This window comes from Pholcus phalangioides, unplaced genomic scaffold (assembly GCF_987345545.1).
Source record: "Pholcus phalangioides strain wild (caught in Gottingen) unplaced genomic scaffold, Ppha-v1.0 ptg000007l_1, whole genome shotgun sequence".
Lineage (NCBI taxonomy): Eukaryota > Metazoa > Arthropoda > Arachnida > Araneae > Pholcidae > Pholcus > Pholcus phalangioides.
The window spans coordinates 58,400,339-58,424,042 of NW_028301600.1; the positions used below are offsets into that span (position 1 = coordinate 58,400,339).

Here is a 23,704-nt window from a genome sequence, read left to right on the forward strand (position 1 = left end):
AAAATTGTTAATTTCTTTTTCAAGTGTCCTAATGACCCCCTGTTCTGCGATGATCAAGTGACGTTTTTGCTCTTCATCGTATACTCTTTAATAAGAAAACCTTGTTCTTATAATTAGGAAGATTCAAGATAAGTGATTCAGATGCGCAGTCCAATTTGTAATATTATCTGACACTACTAGATAGTCGTTTTTAAAAGGGTGTGTTGCTAACTAAATGGCGATTTATTTTTTCACTTTGTTGTTGCTTTCGATTTTTTTAATTAATTACTTCGTTAGCTATACATGATATTTGCAGACATACAGGGTGATTCAAAACTCGACGAACAAACTTTTAGGGGAGGTAGAAAACACAAAAACAAAACAGAATCACATAGGTATGTATAACCGGAAACCCCAACCTGATCAGCTGGAGAATAAACGAAGATGCAGAAATGCAAGCCAATAATGGGTGGGAAAATTCTTTATTTAGCGATAAAGAATACTTTACTAGAACTCTCACTGTAGATACTTTACTAGAGTGAGAAAAAAACGGAAGGGAGTAACGCACTGGGTAAATATAATTTTTATATGCATTTCGTTTACATTTTATTTTTAATTTTTTGGCCAAATAAGTGCATTCTCTCGCATAATTTTGAATAAAAAAGGAAATTTCTTTCTAAAATGCCTTAATAAAACAAAAGACATGATTTCAATATATTTTTAAAACACTTATAACTGTAAAATTAATAATTCTTGCTCATGTGAAGTTTTTGCACATCTTTAGGTTGTACTAAACTAAAGTGTGTTTCACTAGCAAACGTGGGTGGCATTATCATAACTTTGTTCTGCAGCCAACATTCACAGCTACACCCATGGTTGCAAGTGCGGCTAAATTACCGAATTAAAATCTAAATATGTATGACACTTTTGTAAAAGGTTGAAAAATCGATTTAATAAAAGGCTAAATTGAAACAAATATCGTATTCAAATTTGTTTTTTATGAAAACCTTCAATAATTTAGGGGCCTTCGTTCGACTCGAGGCCTTGGTCCACTCGTTAAGAAGACACCACTGGCTGCTGTAAATGGCATGCATCCACAGCACAAGCCCATGACTGCCTCACCCTTTTATTCCATGACCACCTCTTCCTCGGGCAAGCGGTGATTTCCAAAGTAAAACCTTTTTTCTCTCATACGGCATTCCGAAACTTCTCGAACCTTCAGAATAAAATATGAAGTAGAAATACACTACATTATAAAGCAAATATGACGTGAAGGAGACTTATGGAACGAATCATTTCAATTTTCAGTATTTCTCATAGGCAAGTTCGCTTTGTTATATACTAGGGGTGGCCAAATTCTATCTGTTTCAGGGGCAACATAATGGTCAGCTGCAGCGTCACGGGCCGCATCAGTAAAACGACCCAGAAAACTCGCAGATTTGTATCCGCCATTTGTAATCTGGTTAAATACGGACAATTTAGTCGTTAACATTTTACCCTGGTCTCTACTTCTTCATAAATCGATACATATTCATTGTTTATCTGGTTGTTTTGCCAGCTAGATGCAATGCATAAAAATTACTGTTTCTTTTGCGAATTATTCCATCCAATTAGAACACCCATAGTTTCAATTTTACAGAAGAAACATGTTTCCCACATTTTTCTGCAATTATTGTTTGTTCTTTACCCCTCCCCCCCTTTCCAATGTGGTGACCTGTGAGGTCGAATAGGCAATCACGGACGCGCACCGATAGACTTAGACAATAGTTATATTAAATGGCATGAAGAGCGCGCCAAAAGCTTAGCATGGATAGTACTTTCTTTCAAACCGAGCACACACAACTCAGGTCTATGACCATCTATTTGCGATTTACTACCCAGTGAGTTGTGCTCGAAGTGTAACTGTGTGTGTACCTAACAGTCTGAATGCGTTTGTAGTGTTGTGTTTGATTTTTCACAGTGCTTCTATCTATATTTCAGAAGTGAAGTGAGTGATGTGTTATGACTGAATTACATTTGTACTGTTTGTAGGTGGCGAGACTTTAAAGGGGAGTCCGCTCGCATTCACGCCTTGAAGTTGGGAACCACAGAAAACCAACTTTAGCTGACCACCACTGTGGCGACGGTGGGGTTCGAACCCGGGACCTCGCGACGCGAGTCCGTCCCTATGACCACTCAACCACCACAGCGGCGATGGATAGTACTGACAATTTGGAATGGGTAAACACGTTATGGACTAACTTCGCATGGACCAGGCATACTGTCTGTAGGTGTCAAAAGATGCGCACATGCACCATTTACCTTGCGCTCCTGTATGTCCATATGATTCCACGGAACCAGATTTGCGATACATTTATTCTTATTACGCGAGTTGCCTTCTTTAAACGAATAACTGTATGTTTAACAAAAGTATTTTGGTTTTAAAAATTGTCATTCTAATCCAACGTGGGATGCCACCAACGTGCTATGTCGATATTTAGAGATGGATGCTTCTCTATTTTCGACACAAATAATCATAGTATCCGGGTATAGAACTTCTTTGGTCAAAGGTAGATTACAATGACACATTTTATCATGTATGACACATTTTTGCTCTTTGGAATTATTAGGGTCTGCGTAGCTTACTATATACAGTAGAACCTCCCTTAACCGACACTTCCCATTAACGGACACTTTTTGGATCCCCGGTCCCATGCAATAGGACGTTAATGTATTTCACTCCTCGATAGCGGACAGTAAAATTAGGCAAACTTATTTTTTTTTCCAATCTCTAATTTGTGAATTTTTGTTCATAAATTAAGAATTTGTTATACTCAACGGTGCTTATGTATAATCCCAAGCTCGTATTGATAAATATATCAATCCGTCAATTCATTACTTGATTAGCTGAACATAACTATGATCCAGGATGCTGATTCCGAATGGTAATGTTGGTTTTGTTTGCAGAGGTTGGTACGTTTGAAGAAAACAAACATTACAATAACGTTGTTATGAAAATGTTTTTTATATCTTCTTTACACTTATTTTATTTTAATTTTTATTGCAAAATATGTGTAGTGCACGTGCCATGTACGGGTAAAAATAATTACTTGGTTTAATGAAGAGAAGAAATGTTGTAAATTTTTCCATATTTATCAGACTTGATATTTGAGTATTATGCATAATCAGTGTAAAATAGATGCATGTAGAGAAATTGAATCAAACTTTCTTTATCGAGACGATTGACGATTATGCATAACCCCACCGGTGTATCACTTTTACACGCAATAACATGCTGGAAGAAATCGCGACCAAAGCCAGACGTCGTATAAATGTGAAAGTCGTATAAACGAGGGTCCACCGTATCTCCTCAATAACGAACACTCCCCGTTAGCGGATAAAAGTTTTGGTCCCGTGAGTGTCCGTTATCGAGAAATTCTACTATATATATTCATGTAAAGTTTCGAGGTGCCATTTTGAGTTGGTATTCATTTCAAAAAAGTTTCGTCACTATGAGCAGACTACCAAATATGCATTCAGCTACAAATACAGAGGCCATCAACAGGCAACATGACAAAAGAGATGACGGAAAAAAAATTTCACAATAAACTTCATAAGCATATTTTGTGTTCAAAAAGGTAGTATGATGAGAACATAGCAAATTACTACCGTCACTAGAGATAATGAATGTAAATATTCTGTTAATCAGGAAGTGTGCTGTTGAAACTAATGGCTCAAATAACGATCAGAAAAACAATTTAATGCACAGTATTTTTATTTTTTCGGGGGCCGTACAAAATCACCTAGTGGGTCAGCTTTCGGTCACTCCTGTTATATACGACTGCTTGTATTACAGAAAAAAATTATTTTTATTGCGTTTACAGAAAAAAATTATGCTCGCAAACCATCGTGCCACTGTATTATTTATAAGGCACACATTTTACATCTCTTTCACAGACCCCCCATCATTTATTTTTTGGAGTTTTCAAGGTGATTTTGCATTTTTGATACTCAAAAAATACATTGAAAACATAAATGTCATCAAATGTTTATTTTTTTCAAATTTTCATTTCACAAATAGCTCACTTCGTTGAACTTTTTTCAGCCAGCAGATGTGATCATGTAGGGTATATTCATCTTCACTTACAATTGCTTCCAAAATTATATTGCTAAATTTTATGTAATAAACCATACTTTTCCTGTAGGCACTTTCTCATGGAAGCCCTCTTAAAAAAAATCTGAAAATTCAAATTTAAGTGCTGCCCTCAGATAAGAGCCCCCAAAGTCCATATTCACCACATTTCTAACTGAAAACTTACAAAACTCTTTAGGCCTGAGTTTCATGAGGTCAAAAAAAAATTACAGTGAGAAAAAGCAACCCACACGTTGTGAGGTTGCTGAATTAATGGTTCCGTTGTATATTTTTGATTTAATTTAAAATTTGTTCAACTCCAATGCTTACTTTATTAAAACAATAGAGGTTGAGAAGATTTTTATGGTACATTCATGACGATACTTACGAGCTACATCATTGAAACTATACAAACACTATTTAAAAGTATTATTCAGTGATATTTATTCAACATGCCAACTTCATTTAATAGTTTTATATGTTACGGTAAACAATTTTTTCCCCATATTTATCAAACTTACCAATTTCATTTATAGCTTACGCATAATCGCTGGTAAAAGTGTTAAACGTAGGGAAATAGATCGAATTTACCCGAGACGATCGATGATTATGAATAATAGCAGGTTTATCACATTTGCTGTAACGCAGTGGTTCTCAAAGTGTGGTTTGCGACCCCCTAAGTGGCCGTGTTAATGGACTAGGAAGGGGTCGTAAGAGATTCTCCGAGGGGAAGTGTCTGAATAAAAAATGTATTTTTATTTTTTTTAACGTAAGTAAAAATATCACAAGACAAAAAAAGTGCCTCAACTCTTTCAGCTGAAGAGCTACTTACCATGCATGTATCATATAATGTAATTTTATGAAATTCTACATACACAAATTTAGAAAAAAAAATTAGAGGAGACCTTCATCCAGCAGTGGATTGAAAATGGTTGTTGATGATGACATGCACTAACCAATAGATCAAGCCAATATTTGCTCAAGGGATTCAAAAAGGTTCATTCGATTTCAAAATATTTTTATACAGGGCCTTGAAGTGGCGAGAAACTCAGAGGGGTGATATTAGCATCAAGAGGAACAAAAATTGCAATACAACATGGTATCGCAAACCACGTTTAGTCGGTGATAATCGCAAAAATGTTTATGAAGGGTCTGACGTCGAGTGGGGCAAAAAGCCAATAATAAGTAGGAAAAACATTTATTTGACAGCATAATTACAATACAGTCTGTGCTGCACAGCTCAATGTCAGAAATTAGACGAAGAGAAATTATTACAGGAATTGTTCGAGATTGCGGCCGTGAAGATCATTGCACAGCCGACACAGCGACGGAGTAACGATTGTCGGACGCGCTCAAAGATATCGGGTGTTCTGGCGATGTCTGTCGCAGTGACGGCGATCCGTGCTACGAGATCCTCCAGTGTCTCCACAGGCGTCTGATACACGAATGATTGAAGGTGTCCCCAAAAGAAGTCCAAGGGATTGAGGTTCGGGGCGAGAAATCAGCCATCAACCAACAGATTCTTTCCCTATCTAACGTGGACTAAACGTGGTTTGAGATAACATGTTCTATGGCAATTTTTGTTACTCTTGATACCTAATATCACCCCTTTGAGTTTGTCGTCCCTTCACGGCAATACCATGTACATTTTTAAAAATTGAAAACACGGAATAAGTAATATGTGAATGTATAGGGGAAATGTCTACATGTTCTTATCGGATTATCAAAAATTAATAACGCCAGTGTGTCGTTTATGATGCTCTTTTGATGAAGAAGTAGTAATTGAAAATATCGGGAAGGACAGGGGATTCAAAAGTATTGTGAGCAGAGAGGGGAAGTGCGCCGGTTGCTCGCTCTAAATATACAAATAGAAATACAAAGGCCACAACAGGGAAATTGCCCAGGTGGCTGAAAAGTCAGTAGAAAAAACTTCTGTCGTTAAAAAATACTTTTGTATAATAAAGAAGGTGTGTGGCTGCGCCACAACCATGAAAATGTTATGAATATTCAAAATAATATGATAAATAAACTAAAATTTTTTTTCTTACAAAAGAACCCGAGAATATTATCACTCTGGGCCTTGCGTTGGGAATGGTGACCCTGAATTTGATTACAAAGCTATTCACTCTGCACCTTACGATGCGCAAAATACGTATTCCGTTCTAACTTGCGGCTGGGTTACACACCGTGCTAACGATTTGATTTGCATTCATCATTGATTACGAATATTAAAGCACGTTTATTTAAGGGGGTTGGTGCACGAAAATTTTCCAAAAAACACATTTTTCAATTTTTAAATACCATAAAACTTTCTGCGTCTGTATCCAAATTTTTATTGTACCTGTCCTAAAAATATTTTTTAAATATTTTAAAATAAACTGCTGGCAAGCAGCACATATGCATGTTTTCCACTAAAATGCTATTTTCTTAAAACTAAGTTCTTTTGTTAGATAAGGACATATTTCCGACCACTCATTCAAATGTCTTGAAACTTTGCCAACACTATGGTGTTATATACTTTAACACGAGGATTTTTTACTAAAATTGTTTAAAAAAATTTTATGGCACAAAATATGGGTAAATTTTGGTGATGTTTGAAAAAGTTGAGTGTTGTTAAAGTTAAAATTCAAGAAAAAACTAACCAATTAAAATCCTAAAAGCTTGTGTTAAAGTATGTAACAACATAGTGTTGAAAGGTGCACAAAGTTTTAAGACATTTGAATGAGTGGTCGAAAAAATGTTCCTTATCTAACAAAAAACTTAGTTTTGGGAAAATAGCATTTTAGTGGAAAACATATGCATGTGTAATGCTTGCCAGCAGTTTATATTAAAATATTTTTAGTACAGATACAACAAAAATTTGGACACAGACGCACAAAATTTCATAGTATTTAAACATGTGTTTTTTGGAAAATTTGCGTGCACCAACCCCCTTAGAACAAAATCATGGGCGTCTCGGAAAAATGGGACATATGGTCAGCCGATGTGGGGGGGGGGGGTTTGCCGATGAAATTTTTATCAATAGGGGGGTCTTGCTTCAAAAAGTTGAGAACCACCGCAGAAACAAAAAAACAGTTTTACTGGAAAACAAAATACAAAGAATTAAAATGAATTAAAGTCAAGTTTTTTCTTACGGCTTTTGAAAGGAGCGCTTTAAAAAGGAAAGCTATTCCATCTACATACATATGAATATGGGATGTTCTGGTGTGGCGCCATCTGTTATTGATTATTCTAATGACCTTCCCTGCCATCAAACGCGTGTTAGTTTTTGAATTACCTCCGGGCAAAAATCTTCACGAAAACGAAACTATTGTCCATCGTTTCTAGAACAAATCGATACGCAAAAATTTCCATGGGATTTTGTTAAATTTTTTGTTGATTGACTCTACGTTTAATTTTCAATACTATATATTTTACTCTGAATATTTATTCATCGCTTTCTCTCCCAACACAAATGTATTTTTTATTTAATTGTGATATCTAAATATTTTATTTGATAAAATATTGACAAAGGGCATTGTTGGGTATTCATAACGAGTTACGTCACAGGAGTTAAATCATCTACTAAGTTTTAATAAATTTAAATAAATGGAACATATCCCCTAATTGTTTTGAGCAGTATACTATACGATAGTGTTTCTCAACCGCCGGTTCCTGACAACAGTCAAACCGAGCCGGAAATAGTTCACTGGTTCATTTTTGCTTATTTCCTCCAAGGTATGTGTATGACCAGTCCTTCCATTCACATAAAAAAATCATTCCAAAGGTTGAGGTTGAGAAACACTACTATACGAGGGCTATCTGAAAAGCAAATGGCAAGGAGGCTATCCAAAAGAAAAACCCTATGCAAAAAAAAAAAAAAATGCTAAACCAGTTTCAAATTTAAAACAAAATATTCAATATCTTTTAAAACACAATCTTCTAAACGGCGACATGACCACAGAAAAAATTGCTACCGCAGGGAGTCCCCCCATCGAGGGGTTAGCGCACCAACCTCTCCATGAGTATAAAAAACTAGCCTGCCGTTCGGAATCGGCAATAAATTGTAGGTCCCGGTCTAATTAGCCCTTGTGTGCAGAAAATGACCGTGGTGGGGCAAAAATGATCAATGATCTAAACATTTATTGATGTCCAGCGGTGAAAAATAGCCTACCAATTACACTCCTTTTGCGTTCCCAAACCTTCAGGCCACTACTTTCTCTCGGCTGATTCAACCACCTTTGTGAGAAAAATGCTCCCAAAAAAAAAAAAAAAAGCAATGTTTTCTTTTTTCCAGACAATACTCTGCTTTTTCATCAAGGAATGAAGGATACACCCGTGTTCAATCCCCTGTGACTATCCATGTAAACGAGGAGTTCTCAAACTTTTGTCACCCACGGCTCCTTTGCCCAATTCATCATACACCTGCTGCTTCCCAGAATAAATTACTAGATATTTTCACCTAAATAACCACTTCAAAGCATAAATAGGCACACAAATAAATATCTCCAGCTCGCCACGACGGTCTTGACAAAGGTTGGTGACACGCCTAGGATCCGTGACGCATACATTGAGAAACACTGGTGTAAACAGTGCACATCTCTTTCTTGTTCAAACAACTGCAAAAAAGATGGAATTGTGTGCAGGTGTTTATCACTTGTTCCCGAACCTGAGAATAAAGAGTCTAGTAGAACGGTGATTCGCAAATGATAATGGACTGAAAGAGGAGGGGGGATTATTTTGCCAAAGTAATTTCCCATTGAAATCTTGTGGTGCTCGAATAAAAACAAGCTAATGTATCGAAATTGAAAAACGAGAGGATTATGCTGAAAAGTTAATGTACATAGATGTTGAATAATTTTTCTTTTTTACATTTTTAAACTGCTTTTTGTATTTCTGTAGAATAATGAAACTTAATTTTTGGATAACCTTCGTATAGCTGATTCTTATAATTATGTATAAAATTTCACGTTTTATTATCTATTATAGGCCACATGTATGTACAGAACAGCAACCAGAAACAGTTCGAGTTCGGAAACCTTGTACACGAGCTTATACTCAAATGGTTAGGACATGGAAACCAAATTGTGGGAGACACAGCTGGTGCGCGACGTATGAACCTCGGTAAGGTCTCATATCTTCAGACTATAAATAAAATTGGTTTTCAGAAGTTTTTCCAAGAAAAAAATTTAGTTAATTAAAGAGTTATTATTTTGCAAATACATACGCTTATGTCGACACTAAGAATTATATAGTTATAAAGTTATGTGTGCGTATGCTTTATTAATGTAATTGGTGACACAATTTTTCAAATTGTAATTATAAGCATTAAAAACAATTCTGATCCATAAAGGTGAATATTTTCTTAAGCACAATGTATTACATTTTGTTTGAAGTAGAAAAAAATCACGAGTTATAATTTTCTGGTTCCAATCTATGATTTCACTATTAAGTATAGTTCTTTTTAGGTAAAAATATTTCACATACACTTACTGATCTAAAAAAAAGAGTGATTTTTATTTTTATAATTTTTCATTTATTCGGTAGGTGAAAAACTGATGTATATCTTTTTTAATGCTCCAAAAACGAAAGCACATCCAATAATAATGGTCCTTGATTTTCTGTCGTCCACACTATGTCAATTATTGTGCTCCCTCGGCCCATAATTTGAAGCAATTGAGAATCCTATCTACCTGAATAGTCAGACATTTACATATTGAAGTGTTCAAACTATGATTTCTATGGTATAAACATTAAATATCAGTTCATGAGAATCGAGTTGAGAACACTTATTCTCTCTCTACAACAAAGTCTGAGATAAACATTTAGACTGAAAAATGGATAGCTACATCACAGAATAAATACTTTGAGTTTTTTAACCACATATCTTTCATTTTTAATATAATACGAGGGCAAATGAAATTATAATCAGTATAAACCGAATCGTTTTATAACAATTTATAAGAATTTTCCAAATCAATAAAAAAATACAAAAGTATAACACATTACTTCTACACATAATCCCCAGATTTTTGAAATACATTTTTCCGAACCAATTGGCAGATTTTGGATCTGTTCCTCGGGAAAAGAAAAGGGATGTGTGTGCAGCCCTCCTACACTCCTGCATCATCGTCAAATCGCTCTGTCCTATCAATGCCTCTTCGAGCGGTTCACACAAATGATAGTCACGGGGTAATAAATCCGGACTGTCCATAAAATGTATTTATGGTTGTCTTATTCTAAGTATGGATAGCTTCTCGATTAACCCAACATGTTTATCGTATGTTTTTAAACGTGTCAACTGTGTAAGAATTTACTACCCCGGGTGTAAGCTACTCCATTTATTAACGACCCTATTAGAGGAAAAATTCTCTGCGACACAACCTAGAGTTATCCCTTACCCTTACTAATCGATACTGGTGTCCCCAAGCAGTCAATTGACGGCGTATTAATAATTTAGTCCATCCCGTTGAAAATTTTGAACGCTTCGATTATATCCCTCGACACCTGCAAATGAATGTAAACATTTTTTTATGTGAAATATATTTTGTTTTTTTTAATTGGTATAATTGTATCAGAGCTATAGTAAATTGTTTTCAATTGATTAAATAAGTTTGATTGAAATGATTTAATTGTTTGTATGGAGTCATTTATTAGATTTGATATGTGGCTCAGAACGTGTAAATAATCGTAACTGGAGTAATCATACATGATACTTATTGGTATGAATTGACTACTTTTTAATTTGATTATAGAACACACTCAATGATCTGTAGTGATTTCAATCTAAGACATTAATTAGTCATTATTTGAAATGAATAAAGATGCCCAAAACAAATATAGATGTCATATATTTGGGGACGTTCAAGTAGTACGTCATCATCGATGGGGGGAAGAGGGGGTTTCCGATTTGCTGACTTTTGATGGGGAGGGGGGGGGGTTTGGATAATGCTTACGTCATCAACCACTCTTTATGAAAATATGAGTTGGATTCAGAGGGGCAGAGCTGATGACGAAATTTTGCTGACAAGGGGGGGGGGGGGGAGGGGGTCAAAAATGGCTAAAAATTTGCTTACGTAATACTTGAACGGTCCCTTTCCAAAATACAGCAACCCTATTAAAAATACCGTTATAAAGACTATGAAAAATGAAGACTATATATACGATAAAATATTATACAATTCCCGCAAAAAAATGTATTGATAGCTTCTCGAACGATTTACCGCTACATTTTTATCGTATTTCTTTTTAAAAACGTGTCAATTGTGTTAGCTTACTACCGGGGGTACTAAATTCTATTCCATTTATTAACAAACATATTAGAGAAAATTTCCCTCCCACACCACAACCTAGAATTGTCCCTTACCAATCGACACTGGCGTTCCCTTGTCAAAGCATCCTTTTTAAGGATGAAACCGAGCATTCCATTCGCTTTTTTTTGACCACCGCTGAACAATCTTCAGAAAACCTAAGCCGTTCTTCAATGAGAATTCCTAAGTCGGTGATCCTAGTTGCATCCGGGATAGTGACATCATTCAACTCATAAGAGAAACGGGGGTTGTTCGAACCAAAATGAGCGACCATGCATTTGCAAACGCTAAAACGCCATTTATTTGCTCATGCTCCAATTCTGTTTAAGTTGGTCTGGAGCAACTCCCTATCGCTTTGATTTCCGACCACCCCCATTAGCTTCACGTCATCTGCGAATTTGCTAACAATCCCATCGATAACCTGATCGAGTTTATCGATAAAGAGTGAGAAAAGTATGGGGTCATGGGCACTTCCTTGAGAAACTCCCCTTGTGACACCTGCCCAATAAAAGAATTACTTCCCCGTTCACCCTAACCCGTTGTGACATATCTCTTAACCACGATTCTATCCACTTTATCAAGTTGCCTCAATCCCAATCTGGTGTAAACGCTTCAAGAGTTTACCATGTTGGACCCGATTGAATGCCTTCTGAAAATCAAGGTAAACAGCATCTACGTTTTTGCCCTTACCCAAAGCCTTAGTCACGCGATCATAGAAGTAAAAAAGGTTAGTTACACATGACTTCCCCTTCCTGAACCCATGTTGATTATCCGACAATACTTTATTCTTCTCTATCCACTTCAATTACCGTCTGATAATAACTTCCAAAATTTTTGAGAGGGAGTTAGTCATACTCACTGGACGATAATTGGGCACAGCTTCTCTACTATCCTTTTTAAATATCGGAACCACATCAGCATGCTTCCAGTCCCTTGGGACGATACCCTCAGCAACAATACTCCCGTAAATCTGTGCGACTGGACCCGACAATTCATTACTTAATTCCCCTGAGGACCCTAGGATGGATATCATCTAGTGCTTTGCTTGCACATAAATTTTTTTAGAAGATTTAGAACCTCTACATCATCCACTTGAATGTCGTTGAGGATTTTATTACCCTATGCAACACCCGTACGTTGAATATCATTTTCTCTATTGAAATCTGATGCGAAAAAGTCATTCAAAGCACTACACATACCTACATTGCTCTCTACCCTAAGCCCCCTATCGAGAGTGGGCCAACTGTCCCCTTACATCGATTATTGTTGTACCTGAAAAATTATTTTGGGTCAGAGCCAATGTTATTTGCCAACCTAGATTCAACTTCCTTTTTTCTACCCGTTATCGCGTTCTTCAACGCTCTTCTTTTATCAGTAAACAGTAATGGGTTACCTGGTCCAGTTTTATATTCTCTGAATGCTCTTTTCTTTTCAAGATAAAGGTTACGTACGCTATCCGTGAACCATAGGAGGTGCGAAGTACAAACACGCTTTTTACGAACAAAGGGTATGACGGCGTGCAAAACGGAGAACAGCTTCGTACCAAATTCTTTCCATTGAATTACTATTCCGACTGATTCTAACCGGTCTCTTTGAAAACTCACGCTAACCTTTCTCTCAAAACATCAAAATTCGTTCTCTGAAAACAAGGAACCATTTATTTTTTTTTTGTTATCAACCTTACCCGAAGAAAAGTTAGAGAAAACTACGACACGATGATCACACCGGAAGAAAACTCGTCCCCCACCGAAGCATGTTCAACAAGATCCTCAGAACTAGTGAGAACTAAATCCAATATACACTGAAGAGCCAAAAAAACTGGTAAACCTGCCTAATATCGTGTAGGGCCCCCGCGAGCACGCAGAAGTGCCGCAACACGACGTGGCATGGACTCGACTAATGTCTGAAGTAGTGTTGGAGGTAATTGACACCATGAATCCTGCAGGGCTGTCCATAAATCCGTCCACAGCGATGTCGTAGATTTAATTTTTTACCGGATTCCCGATATTCACGGTACACTCGTGAAATGGTCGTACGTGAAAATCCAAATTTCATCGCTACCTCGGAGATGCTATGTCCCATCTCTCGTGCGCCGACTATAACACCACGTTCAAACTCACTTAAATCTCGATAACCTGCCATTGTAGCAGCAGTAACCGATCTAACAACTATGCCAGACGCTTGTTGTGTTATATAGGCGTTGCCGGCCGCAGCGCCGTACTCTGATTGGTTCCATATCTCTTTATTTGCATACGCATGCCTGTACCAGTTTTTTTGGCTCTTCAGTTTAGCAGTACCTCTAGTAGTAGCTTCTCTGATGCATGTTGATACAAAAAAGTATCGAGCACCAACTTAAGAAAGTCTCTTTCATGTTCCCGATTGATATTGTTATTATCATCATCATAATAGGATAAGGATTTATGTGAATCATACACTTGAATGAACCTTACATATATAGCTTATATGCTAATATAAGTATACCCACTCTTATCGTTGTCCAATAGCTAGTTCCTTATTCGTTAGTTTTAAAGGAAAACTTTCAATCATGAAAAATGTTTCAAATTGTTGGAAACAACATATTATCTTAGAAAAAGTTTAAGTAAAAAAATACATTTTATTAATTGTAGTTGACCAGGTGTTGCAGTTAAAAATTTTAGTTGAGGTAATTGGCTCGATAAATCCGATCAAAATTCGATTAAAATTGTTATTAAAAGTTTACAATTTAACGTGATTTATTTGACTAAACCGATTACATGTCTTAAATTATGTTCCTATACATAACATTTCAGATAAGTGACCGTATTTAAAAATATTTGAATCAATATTTTCATCAAATTTTTTTACATGAGGAAACAAGTTGATTCAACGAAAACTAGTGATTTCTAAAATTACCGATTAAAAAAACAAGATCCAAATTAAGAAATTATAGGATGTGACAAGCATACAAAAATTATTAACAACTGGTTGTTGCGAAGATGAATTTTTGAGAAGAGAAAATTCAACTGCCTCTGCGGGGAATCGAACCCACGTCCTTTCACTTTCCGGGTGAACGCTCTAGACTACAAAGGCAACGAATCAATCTTTCCTTAGAGCTCGTGTGCACTGAACGGGACCGTACATGACGGCCGGACCTGACTCAAGTCAAGGCTCGCAATTTCTGGCAATGCCACCAGATGGCGACTTATCCGAGGATGATGTCATTCTCCGCTATCCATATAAAGGTTTTTAACTGCTGAAAAAGATAATGATGCCCAATGCTCAATTTGTGAAGGACTTTACTCAAACGATTGTCATGGAGAAACATGGTTAAAATGTTTGATGTGCAACAAATGGTCCCACGAAAAATGCGATAAGAGGAAAGTAAGGAAAACAAAACTTTATGTTTGTATAGAATGCTCCTAAGTTTTTTTTTCTGTCTTGTATTACTTTTTCGATTTTTTTGTGTCTTAATTTTTACGTTTAATAAAGAAAGTATAATCATAACATAAATTATTTCGACGTAGGCGATATTGGGAACACTTTTTTTAATAGGAAAAATTCAGAGGTCAGACAAAATTTTTTTTTGGTGTGTTCAAATTATCTGTTAGAGTTGTAATTCAGTTTATTTTTAGATAACAGTCTAGACCAGTGGTTCTCAACCGTGGGCCATGGGATATTCCATGGGAGCCACAGATGAAAATTTCGTAAAAGGAGAGCCACGGCTGCTGATAAGGGGGCCACGAAGAAATTTGTAAAAAGAGTGATCAAAAAATTTAATTTCAAACAAAATGCATAGAATATATATATTCGCAATTTTTCCCTATTTAAGTAACATTAACAAGAAGGAGGGGAAAAGAGCATTGCATGTAATCTGGGTGGTTTTACGATGTACGTTGTGGGGCTTACAGAGTACAGGTCACATAACACAAACTATAGAAGAGGCTTCAGCAAAATTAGAGTAACTATAAAGACAGAAAATTGTGTGTGTTCCAAGACTTTTCGTACAAAGAGGCTGCCATTGAAAAAGCAGACACAGATTTGGTGACCATTCATCAACATTCTTTTGAGTGCTGGTTATAGTGATGGTGGTTTTCCGCATAGTACCACTTATTTCCATAGTTCCAACTAATTCTCATTAAGATTTTCCGTTTGAAGCGTTTTCTCGCTTACAATTTTTTCATGACTTTTTTTTGGAAAACGTTATAAGTGGGATCCATACACCGTATCTCAATGAAAATATCACAAAAATTCAATTGTTTCAATTGCATGTTAAACTTTGCGGTATAAAAACCATACAAAAGAAAAAAAACTCTCGAAATTTACTTTTTTCAAAACTATATACGCTTACTATCGCTGTCACTATCCCGGATGCAACTAGGGTCACCGATTTGGGAATTCTCATTGACAAGCGGCTTAGGTTTTCTTTCAGCGGCGGCCAAAAAGCGAATAGAATGCTTGGTTTCATTTTCAAAAAGGTCTCTTCGCGTTCTCCTAAAGTCATCCTTCCGCTTTACCGAGGCTTAGTTCGTCCTGGACTGGAGTATGCTGTAAGGTTTTGGAGACCATACCTACAAAGGAGGACTTAGTTGAAGGGGTGCAGAGAAAAGGTACGTGTGTCCTTATTGGCAAAAGTGGGACTTCATTTTTTGAATATGTTTACATTGGATGAACACAGGTGTCGGGGATATGATCGAAGTTTTCAATATTTTCAACGGGATCGATAAAATGGACCATGAATTATTAGTACATCGTCAATCGACTGCTTTTACAAGGGGACAGCAGTATCGATTGTTAAGGAACAATTCTAGGTTATGGTGCCGCAGGGAATTTTTCTCTAATAGGTGCGTTAATAAATGGAATAACTTACCCCCGTAGGTAGTAAATTCTAACACAATTGATACGTTTAAAAACCATATACGATAAACATGTTGGGGTTAATCGAGAAGCTATATCCATACTTATAATAAGACAACCATAAATAAATTTTATGGACATTGTATAATATTTTATCATGTGTATATATTGTTTATCATTTTTGTTAATTACATTTTTAATTGGGTTGCTGTATTTTTTAAATATATGACATCCCTATATGTTACGGGCATCTTTTTCTCCGCCACCTCGTTGTGCATTTTGCCTATTATGGCCTTGTATTGGTATATTGCTGTATAATTTAAGAAACTGTAATTTTGACAAAATCACTGTTTCAATCTCAAATTTTCGTATTTCGAATGCTATTCTTTTCAATTCAACAAGAAAAACAAATTTTAAACACATTTTAGAAGGTTATCACCATTTAGATTTCTGATTAGTTTTTTTAATTTAATGCAATTAATGTATCAAGACTTCCTTTGCGATTGACACCACCAGCAACTCTTTGAAGGTTTTTTACCGATATTTGACAAGACATGTTTTCTGTTAAGAGGCCTGCAGAATCCCACATAATTCCAATGCCCTTTTCGTACTCTGCAATAACAATGCTGTGAACATTATAAAAAAATTCTAAAAGGGCGTATGACCACTTTTCAAACTATTTAACCCTTACAGCGGCAATCCCGAGATATCTCCTCAAACTTGATCTATTTCATTTCGATCACTCCGAAATATTAATTTCAATTTTATTTCCAATGTAGCAGTCACAATGAGGATCAAGAGAAATTTTAAAAAACCGCTTAAAGGGTTAAATCCATTTATTTGATATTCGCTGCGTCTGCTGATTTCTCGAAAAAGGGAAATAAATTCTCACATAAGTGGTAACTTTGAGAGAAATGCCCATAACTGTCTCAATGTGGCTCTTTGTATCTATCAAATTAAAGTTTATGGTTTTTGCGTTGATAGTACGTATGCAAAACTAGTTAAGTGACGCGTTTTCACAATCTTCAAAAATTGCATGGGTTTGATAGTTAGAAATGATGTTCATAGATTCCAAAAATTTGGAGTTCGAGTTGAAGTGAAAATGTCAAATAATTGAAATTGTGAGTCGCATAAAAATGAAATATTTTAACGTTGAAAGGTATAGGGATGAATCGTGACGGAAGTCAAACGTCTCATAAATGTGAAAGTCATGTAACTGGGAGACATAAATGGGGTCTCACTGAGGCACGGATCCCCTTGTGCACAAGTGGAATTTGGAGGCATTTGCACACAACCGAGCCCCTCTTGGCCATTCTTTTTCCCCTTACCCCTCTCTTTCATTTACTTCCTTCCTGAAGTTAAGGAACTATTTTCACTTTAAAATGTTGAAACTCAACTACTTCAGCGCAAAAATGTCATTATTATTATTTTTTTTTTTTTTTGGAATATTTCATCTCAAACTATTTTTTTTACGTGTATATACAGGTTGCATATTTATTTTGTAGGTGAACCATTGGTCTCAGGGGCATTTTTCTTTTTGTTGGCATCAGAATAGAGGGGGAAACAACTTTGTAATTGGATTCTATTCTTGAGCACAGGGTGTCCGTATAAAAATTTAACATTTTTATTTTAATAACTATACAACCCCTTGCGACATGAATGACGTATCTGAACAGCCCACTACACATTATTCGGATATTTTTCGAATTGGAAGTGTGCCTCTAGGATCAACGGTTCACCAGCAAAATACCATACGTCCTGTTACCTATACACCCTGTATATTTGTATATTAATTGTACGGACTGTTGTGTGTTATGTGAAATTTTGTGTTGTATTTAAGCCAACTCGTTGCTTCGTTCTCCACTTGGACGTAGCTTGTCATCCAACGAGACATCAGATTTTTACAAAGAATGCAAATCTCACCATATCGAAATTAAAGTCAACAAACCAATAACATTATTTAAAAATTGATTATTTTATTTATAAGTTATTATGTGGGTTTGAAATTCTGGTAATATATATATGAATCATTATACGGTTCAAATGAAACATGAAACATGAAATATGAACTGCGTACATGATTTCTCTGGAATGACTGGTTCAAAAAATATTTTAAAATTTCTTTCACTTATTTTTTTTAAATTCAGAGTATGGCTACAATGTGAACCCATATCCTTGATATATGAATTATCATTGGCGTACGCAAAGGAAAGGAGGATTGTTCTTATAACCTCCTTGAACTGAGATTATAGTGTTATTTTGCTGGAAAAAACGTACCTTCCCCCCTTCAGAAGAAAAACAAATTGAAACAGTAACTTGACGACGTGCCGTCTTCAAGTGCACTTTGCATTGATTTAAAATAATTTATTGAATTTTTCACTGTATTGCATTATGTTTATTTTACTTTTTCATTATTTTCATAAATCAAAAATTAATTAAATTCAAACATATTCGTACTTCAAACAATATTTGAATAACTGTCTTCTAACGTGAAAACGGGAAGGTTATAGGGGTGTAGAAATAATAACGGTCGCAAAGTGGGCCACAGGAATGAGAAATGATCAAAAGGGGGCCATGGGCAAAAAAGGTTGAGAACTTGTCTAGACAATAGAATAGAACAATTTTTACACAAATTTGTATATGAATTAGTCCTGTAATTAAAATAATGGCTTAAGTCGGCGGTATTTGGGCGCCCCTGCCCTATATGCATGTATCTCCAAAATCACCCATTCACCAAAACTTCCTCCAACACAAAATAATTTCACACCTTCAAGAAGATTGGACATGAACTTATTGGAGGATGCTGCAGAAACAAATATCCTTCACCTATGCTGTCTCGTGGTTAATACTGCATATATGATGGATTAATATTCATGTCTATTAATTTTTTTCGATTGATGAGGGACAATGCAAGGTTATGGTGTCGCAGGGAATTTTTTTCTAATAGGGTTGTTAATAAATGGAATAGCTTACCCCCGGAGGTAGTAAATTGTAACACAATTGACACGTTTAAAAAGAAATACAATGAATATGGGGGGGGGGGTAAATCAAGAAGCTATCCATACTTAGAATAAGACAACCATAAGTATTCTTTATAAGCATTGTATAATATTTTATCACGTGTATATATTGTTTATAATTTTTATTAATTGCATTTTTAATTGGGTTGCTGTATTTTTGAAATGTATGACATCCATATTTTTATGGGCATCTTTTTCTCAGCCACCTCGTTGGGCATTTTGCCTGTTGTGGCGTTGTATTTGTATTTTTTTGTTACCAGGAATTTTGCTTTCTTTCCTCTCGTTCAACAGACGAATTACATTCAAACTATATACGTTATATTACAGTAGGTAATCTAAGAACAAAAAATTATTGCAAAGTAAACAACTTTCTTACTTTTTCCCCCATTTTCTTCAGATTATATATATCTTTTCAGAAGCATATATTATATGGGGTTCACTGAAGCCTACGAAACAAAATACACAACTGTCGCAAAATGCTGCGATGGCTGGACGCAAAAAAATGATGAACAAGGATGCCTTCATCGTAAGTATTCACTACTTTTGTACTTATGGAATCCTTGAGCAATAATTTATTATCTATAACCCGTCAGAATTATTCAAGAAATATAGATTACGTGACCGGAAAGTAAATTGCACTTGATAATTATCGTTCGTCCCTTTTGTCTTGTGTGGAAATTTCAAATATTCATTTTTTCACATGTTCTGCACAAACACGCGAAGTCATAGGTCTTATATATACATAACTTCCGAAAGAAGAGTTCAGAATTATTACTCTAATGAACGCCATGTGTTAGGAGTCATTCAAGTATTACATCAGCATCGATAGGGGGAGGTTCGGATTTACTGACAATACTCTTAGTGGCCTCTTTTCTAGAAATGTCAAAATAGTCAACGATGACAAATGTTTCCCTAGTTTACGGTCACGTGAACTAACATTCCTGCCGAAAAATCTTTTATAGACCACCTTTTTCGTCCCCTAATACTTATTTACTTATCGGAGGGGGAGAGGGTCTAAACTGTTTTGTGTCTACTCGGCGCGTCTCATGCGTTACCCTTGAGTGATTTGCTGGACTCCCGTGCAAAAGCGAATACACGCTCTTCAAAAGAGGGGGAGAGTCACCGAGGGCGGGCATAGTGATCGGGGGCGGGAGAATTCCCTTCTTTCATTTTCCTGCCTATGCTGCCAATGGTACAATTTTTCGTGAGCGAAGGGGATCGTCACCCCCTCCTCTGTGCCGTCTATGGCCTCGTATGATGTGGACGAGGCTGTGGTTTTTGACGAGACAAAAAAGGAAACTACTAATCGTGAAAATAATTTTCTAGTATGATGGAAGGCTTTGGTCGCAACTGGTTTGTGCGTAGGGGGGGGGGGCATAAATAAAGAAGGAGAAGTCTGGTGTATTTACTATATATATTCCCCAGGAAAACTTGAACACGTGTGGTCTGGGCCCACCTAGTGCTCGGAAAAAATTGGTAATCATTGTCTAATTGAGATCAGGCACATCCGCAATAATTCCATCATCGCACCGATAGCTATATAGAAAGGAATTACTTCCAATTACTCAAATGGTGGTTTTTAAGCAACCATCATGCCATTAATTATTAACATTTCTCAAATTTTTAGAAACCATGATGAACACGACGGCGAGAGCGCAATCCTCAGTAATTCAGACCAACCAACTAGCAATGTCAATCTTTACCACACCGTTAATTCGAGGCTCAGAACTGCAACCACAAGCTTAAAAATATAGGTGTTCAGTCTTTAATCATGTGAAAAATTATCCTTGTGCATACATAGCAAAGTTCACTCCTACTCATTATGCATGTTCTCGACGGGCAATCTCAATCGGGTGTAGGCGGGATAGATCTTTGGAGCGAGCACAAAAGGTTGAGATGAGAGTGGTACAAGGTATTTCCGTGTTATTAGCCTTAAAATTTTGAAATTTTGAGTTATTGGTCATCAAAATAGCATTGAAATTAAGAGAGATCGATTACATTAAAAAAAGGTATGTTCTTGCGTTATTTTAATTGTTTTTTCAAAGTATTTTTTGTGTCAAAAATAAAATTTTGATCGTCTTGGGTAGTGTGGTGACACACAAGCCCCCTATGATCCCAACATGCGTTGAGGAAGAATGCAAAGCTGAAAAATATTTGCTGACGGGAGGTGTCAGGGTTTTTCCGACGTTTGCTAACAAGGGAAGAGAGGTGGTCAAAATTGGCTAAACATCTGCTGACATAACACTTGAATGGCTCCTTAGATAATAGTGAAACAACTTTGTGCCACATGATTACACCGTTCTTAGTGACAAAATTCGGAAGTTACTGATCCGATCTGGAGAACTATGACCGATACTAAAAGAGCTAACTACAAAGTCGATGAAAATCATCAGTTTAATATAAATCATTCCTTACGCCTACACACGGATAGCATGGAAAGAAAGAGTAAAATTTACCGATTTGTTTTTGATTCTCATGGAAATGTCATATATAGCAGGATTGTGATTGTAATATGATTTTTGCATATCAATGCACCTCATTTACACGACGCAAACTATATGCTGCTTTAATGACTCAATGCAATTAATCATTTGACATCGACGGAAACCAAATATTTTACCAATAAGTATTTGTCGTATTTTCCCTTCAAGTAGCTCATAAACTATCATGTGGTACTAAATCAATGATGACCCTCAACTCTGTAACTAATTTTTGCAAACCAATTAGAAAAATTAAATGCCACTGTTAAAGTCATCTGATTCATAAGCCTCTATACGATTGTATTTGCCAGTATATAATTTAAGTTCAAGACTTATATGATACACGTAATATTTAGGGTGGGAAAGGCGGTTTTCCAAAATACATTACATTTTTAAAAACCTACTGAGAATCAGACTTGGTTTTTGCGAGAGAGTACTATATTTGCTTTAAAAAACGTTCTTATTCGCTGCGTGGTTCTTTTCTTAAGACCTTGTCTGTCTGTCACACACACAAATACTCTTACAATTTATCTCACTATTTTTTCTCCAACTCTCGCTCTCTAGCAGACTACAAGGGAAAAGTATCTTTTTTTTACATTAAAAGCAAAACATGCATCCGCAAGGCTGAATTCATGTACACGCTTTATTTACGCTTACCCGATGAAATATTAAGCACTTTTATTTTTGTCTTTAATTGTCGTTCAAGCATCAAAATACATGTAGAAATACAGGTAAAATCAAATAAATCTGAGTTTAAAATTTTCAAAAAAAAAACATTTTAGATCTAATGATAAATGAAAAGTGTCTTTTTGGTGCTTAATCAAATGAAACATTAACACGAATATTATTTAAGATTTCTGAAATAATATATCCAATTCCAAATATAGTAGTAGTACCACATTCAGTAACTATGCAGAACGTCCAATAAATACCTAGGGACACCTACCTATTCTTTGGGGAGAAGTCCGTATTTTTGGTTTAATCTGTTGGCACAAGAGCCACTACTATGTCTTAACCATGTGCCAAATACAACACATTTCTCCTTCCCAAAGGAATCAAAACTCTCGGTGGAAGCATATAATGCATGATCATTGTAAGTCTGTCAACTACTTTCCAAAACGGGCTTTTCCTAGCGAAAAATTAGTAGATTTTACTTTCATTCTTTCGATGACAGACGGAAATAGCACTAGCTGAATGCGCGTCAAGTTTTTGTTATATCTTTATGGAATAGCTTTTTCATATCGGCATTAAAGAGTAGTATTTCATTATATTTTATTATTATAACATTATATACAGGGTGATTCTAAATTCATGGGACAAAATTTAATAGGTGATATAAGACTCTTAAACAAGCATTTTTGGTCATAGCATGTGCGGTCGAATCGCAATAGCAAAGTTTGTAGAGGTTATTTTTAGAAAGTGCACAACAGCATTTCACCAAAGTGAATATGATGTTCTGACAGATTTGCTGAAATAAATGCAATCAGCCATTCGAGGTTGGGTAGTAGGCCTTCTCATGGTGCAACTTGGGTAACGAAAATTCTACCACAAGTGTGCTTGTTCATTGTTTGGCACAGCATAACCTCGATGATCCTTGCACCAATAAAAAACAAACACTCCAATCCGAAGGTGCATATGCACCTTCCAATGGTTAATGGCACACATCGCTGCTAATCCATCGGAAAATTATGATATTTGTTTTCGCTGAAGCGCTGTTGTGCACTCTAAAAACACCCTCTACCGCTTTTGCTATTTCGATTCAACCGCGCATTCTATGATCGAAATGCTTGTTTAGTTCTCTTATATAACCTCTTAAAGTTTGCTCGATGTATTTAGAATCACCCTGTATGTATCCTTTGATATTTAACAACAAAAGCACTTTTAATTCCAGAAAAAAGTTTACTCTAATTTATTTTAAGTACCATTTCATCTTGCAGTAATTGTGATTCTATTAATCATTCATCATTTTTGTCACACCACGGTGATTTTCTG

General features: G+C 36.0%; 1 protein-coding gene across 4 annotated transcripts in view; it reads left to right on the forward strand.

Moving 5' to 3' along the window:
* The window catches only part of LOC149085545 (uncharacterized), a 166,487-nt gene that overhangs the window by 31,346 nt on the left and 111,437 nt on the right, over positions 1 to 23,704 (forward strand). For all 4 annotated transcript variants that reach the window (XM_089233614.1, XM_089233618.1, XM_089233615.1 and 1 more), the window contains exons 2-3: positions 9,059 to 9,193; positions 19,649 to 19,758. In XM_089233614.1, the coding sequence (XP_089089740.1) occupies positions 9,059 to 9,193; positions 19,649 to 19,758 (245 nt within the window). The remainder of the gene's footprint in view (positions 1 to 9,058; positions 9,194 to 19,648; positions 19,759 to 23,704) is intronic.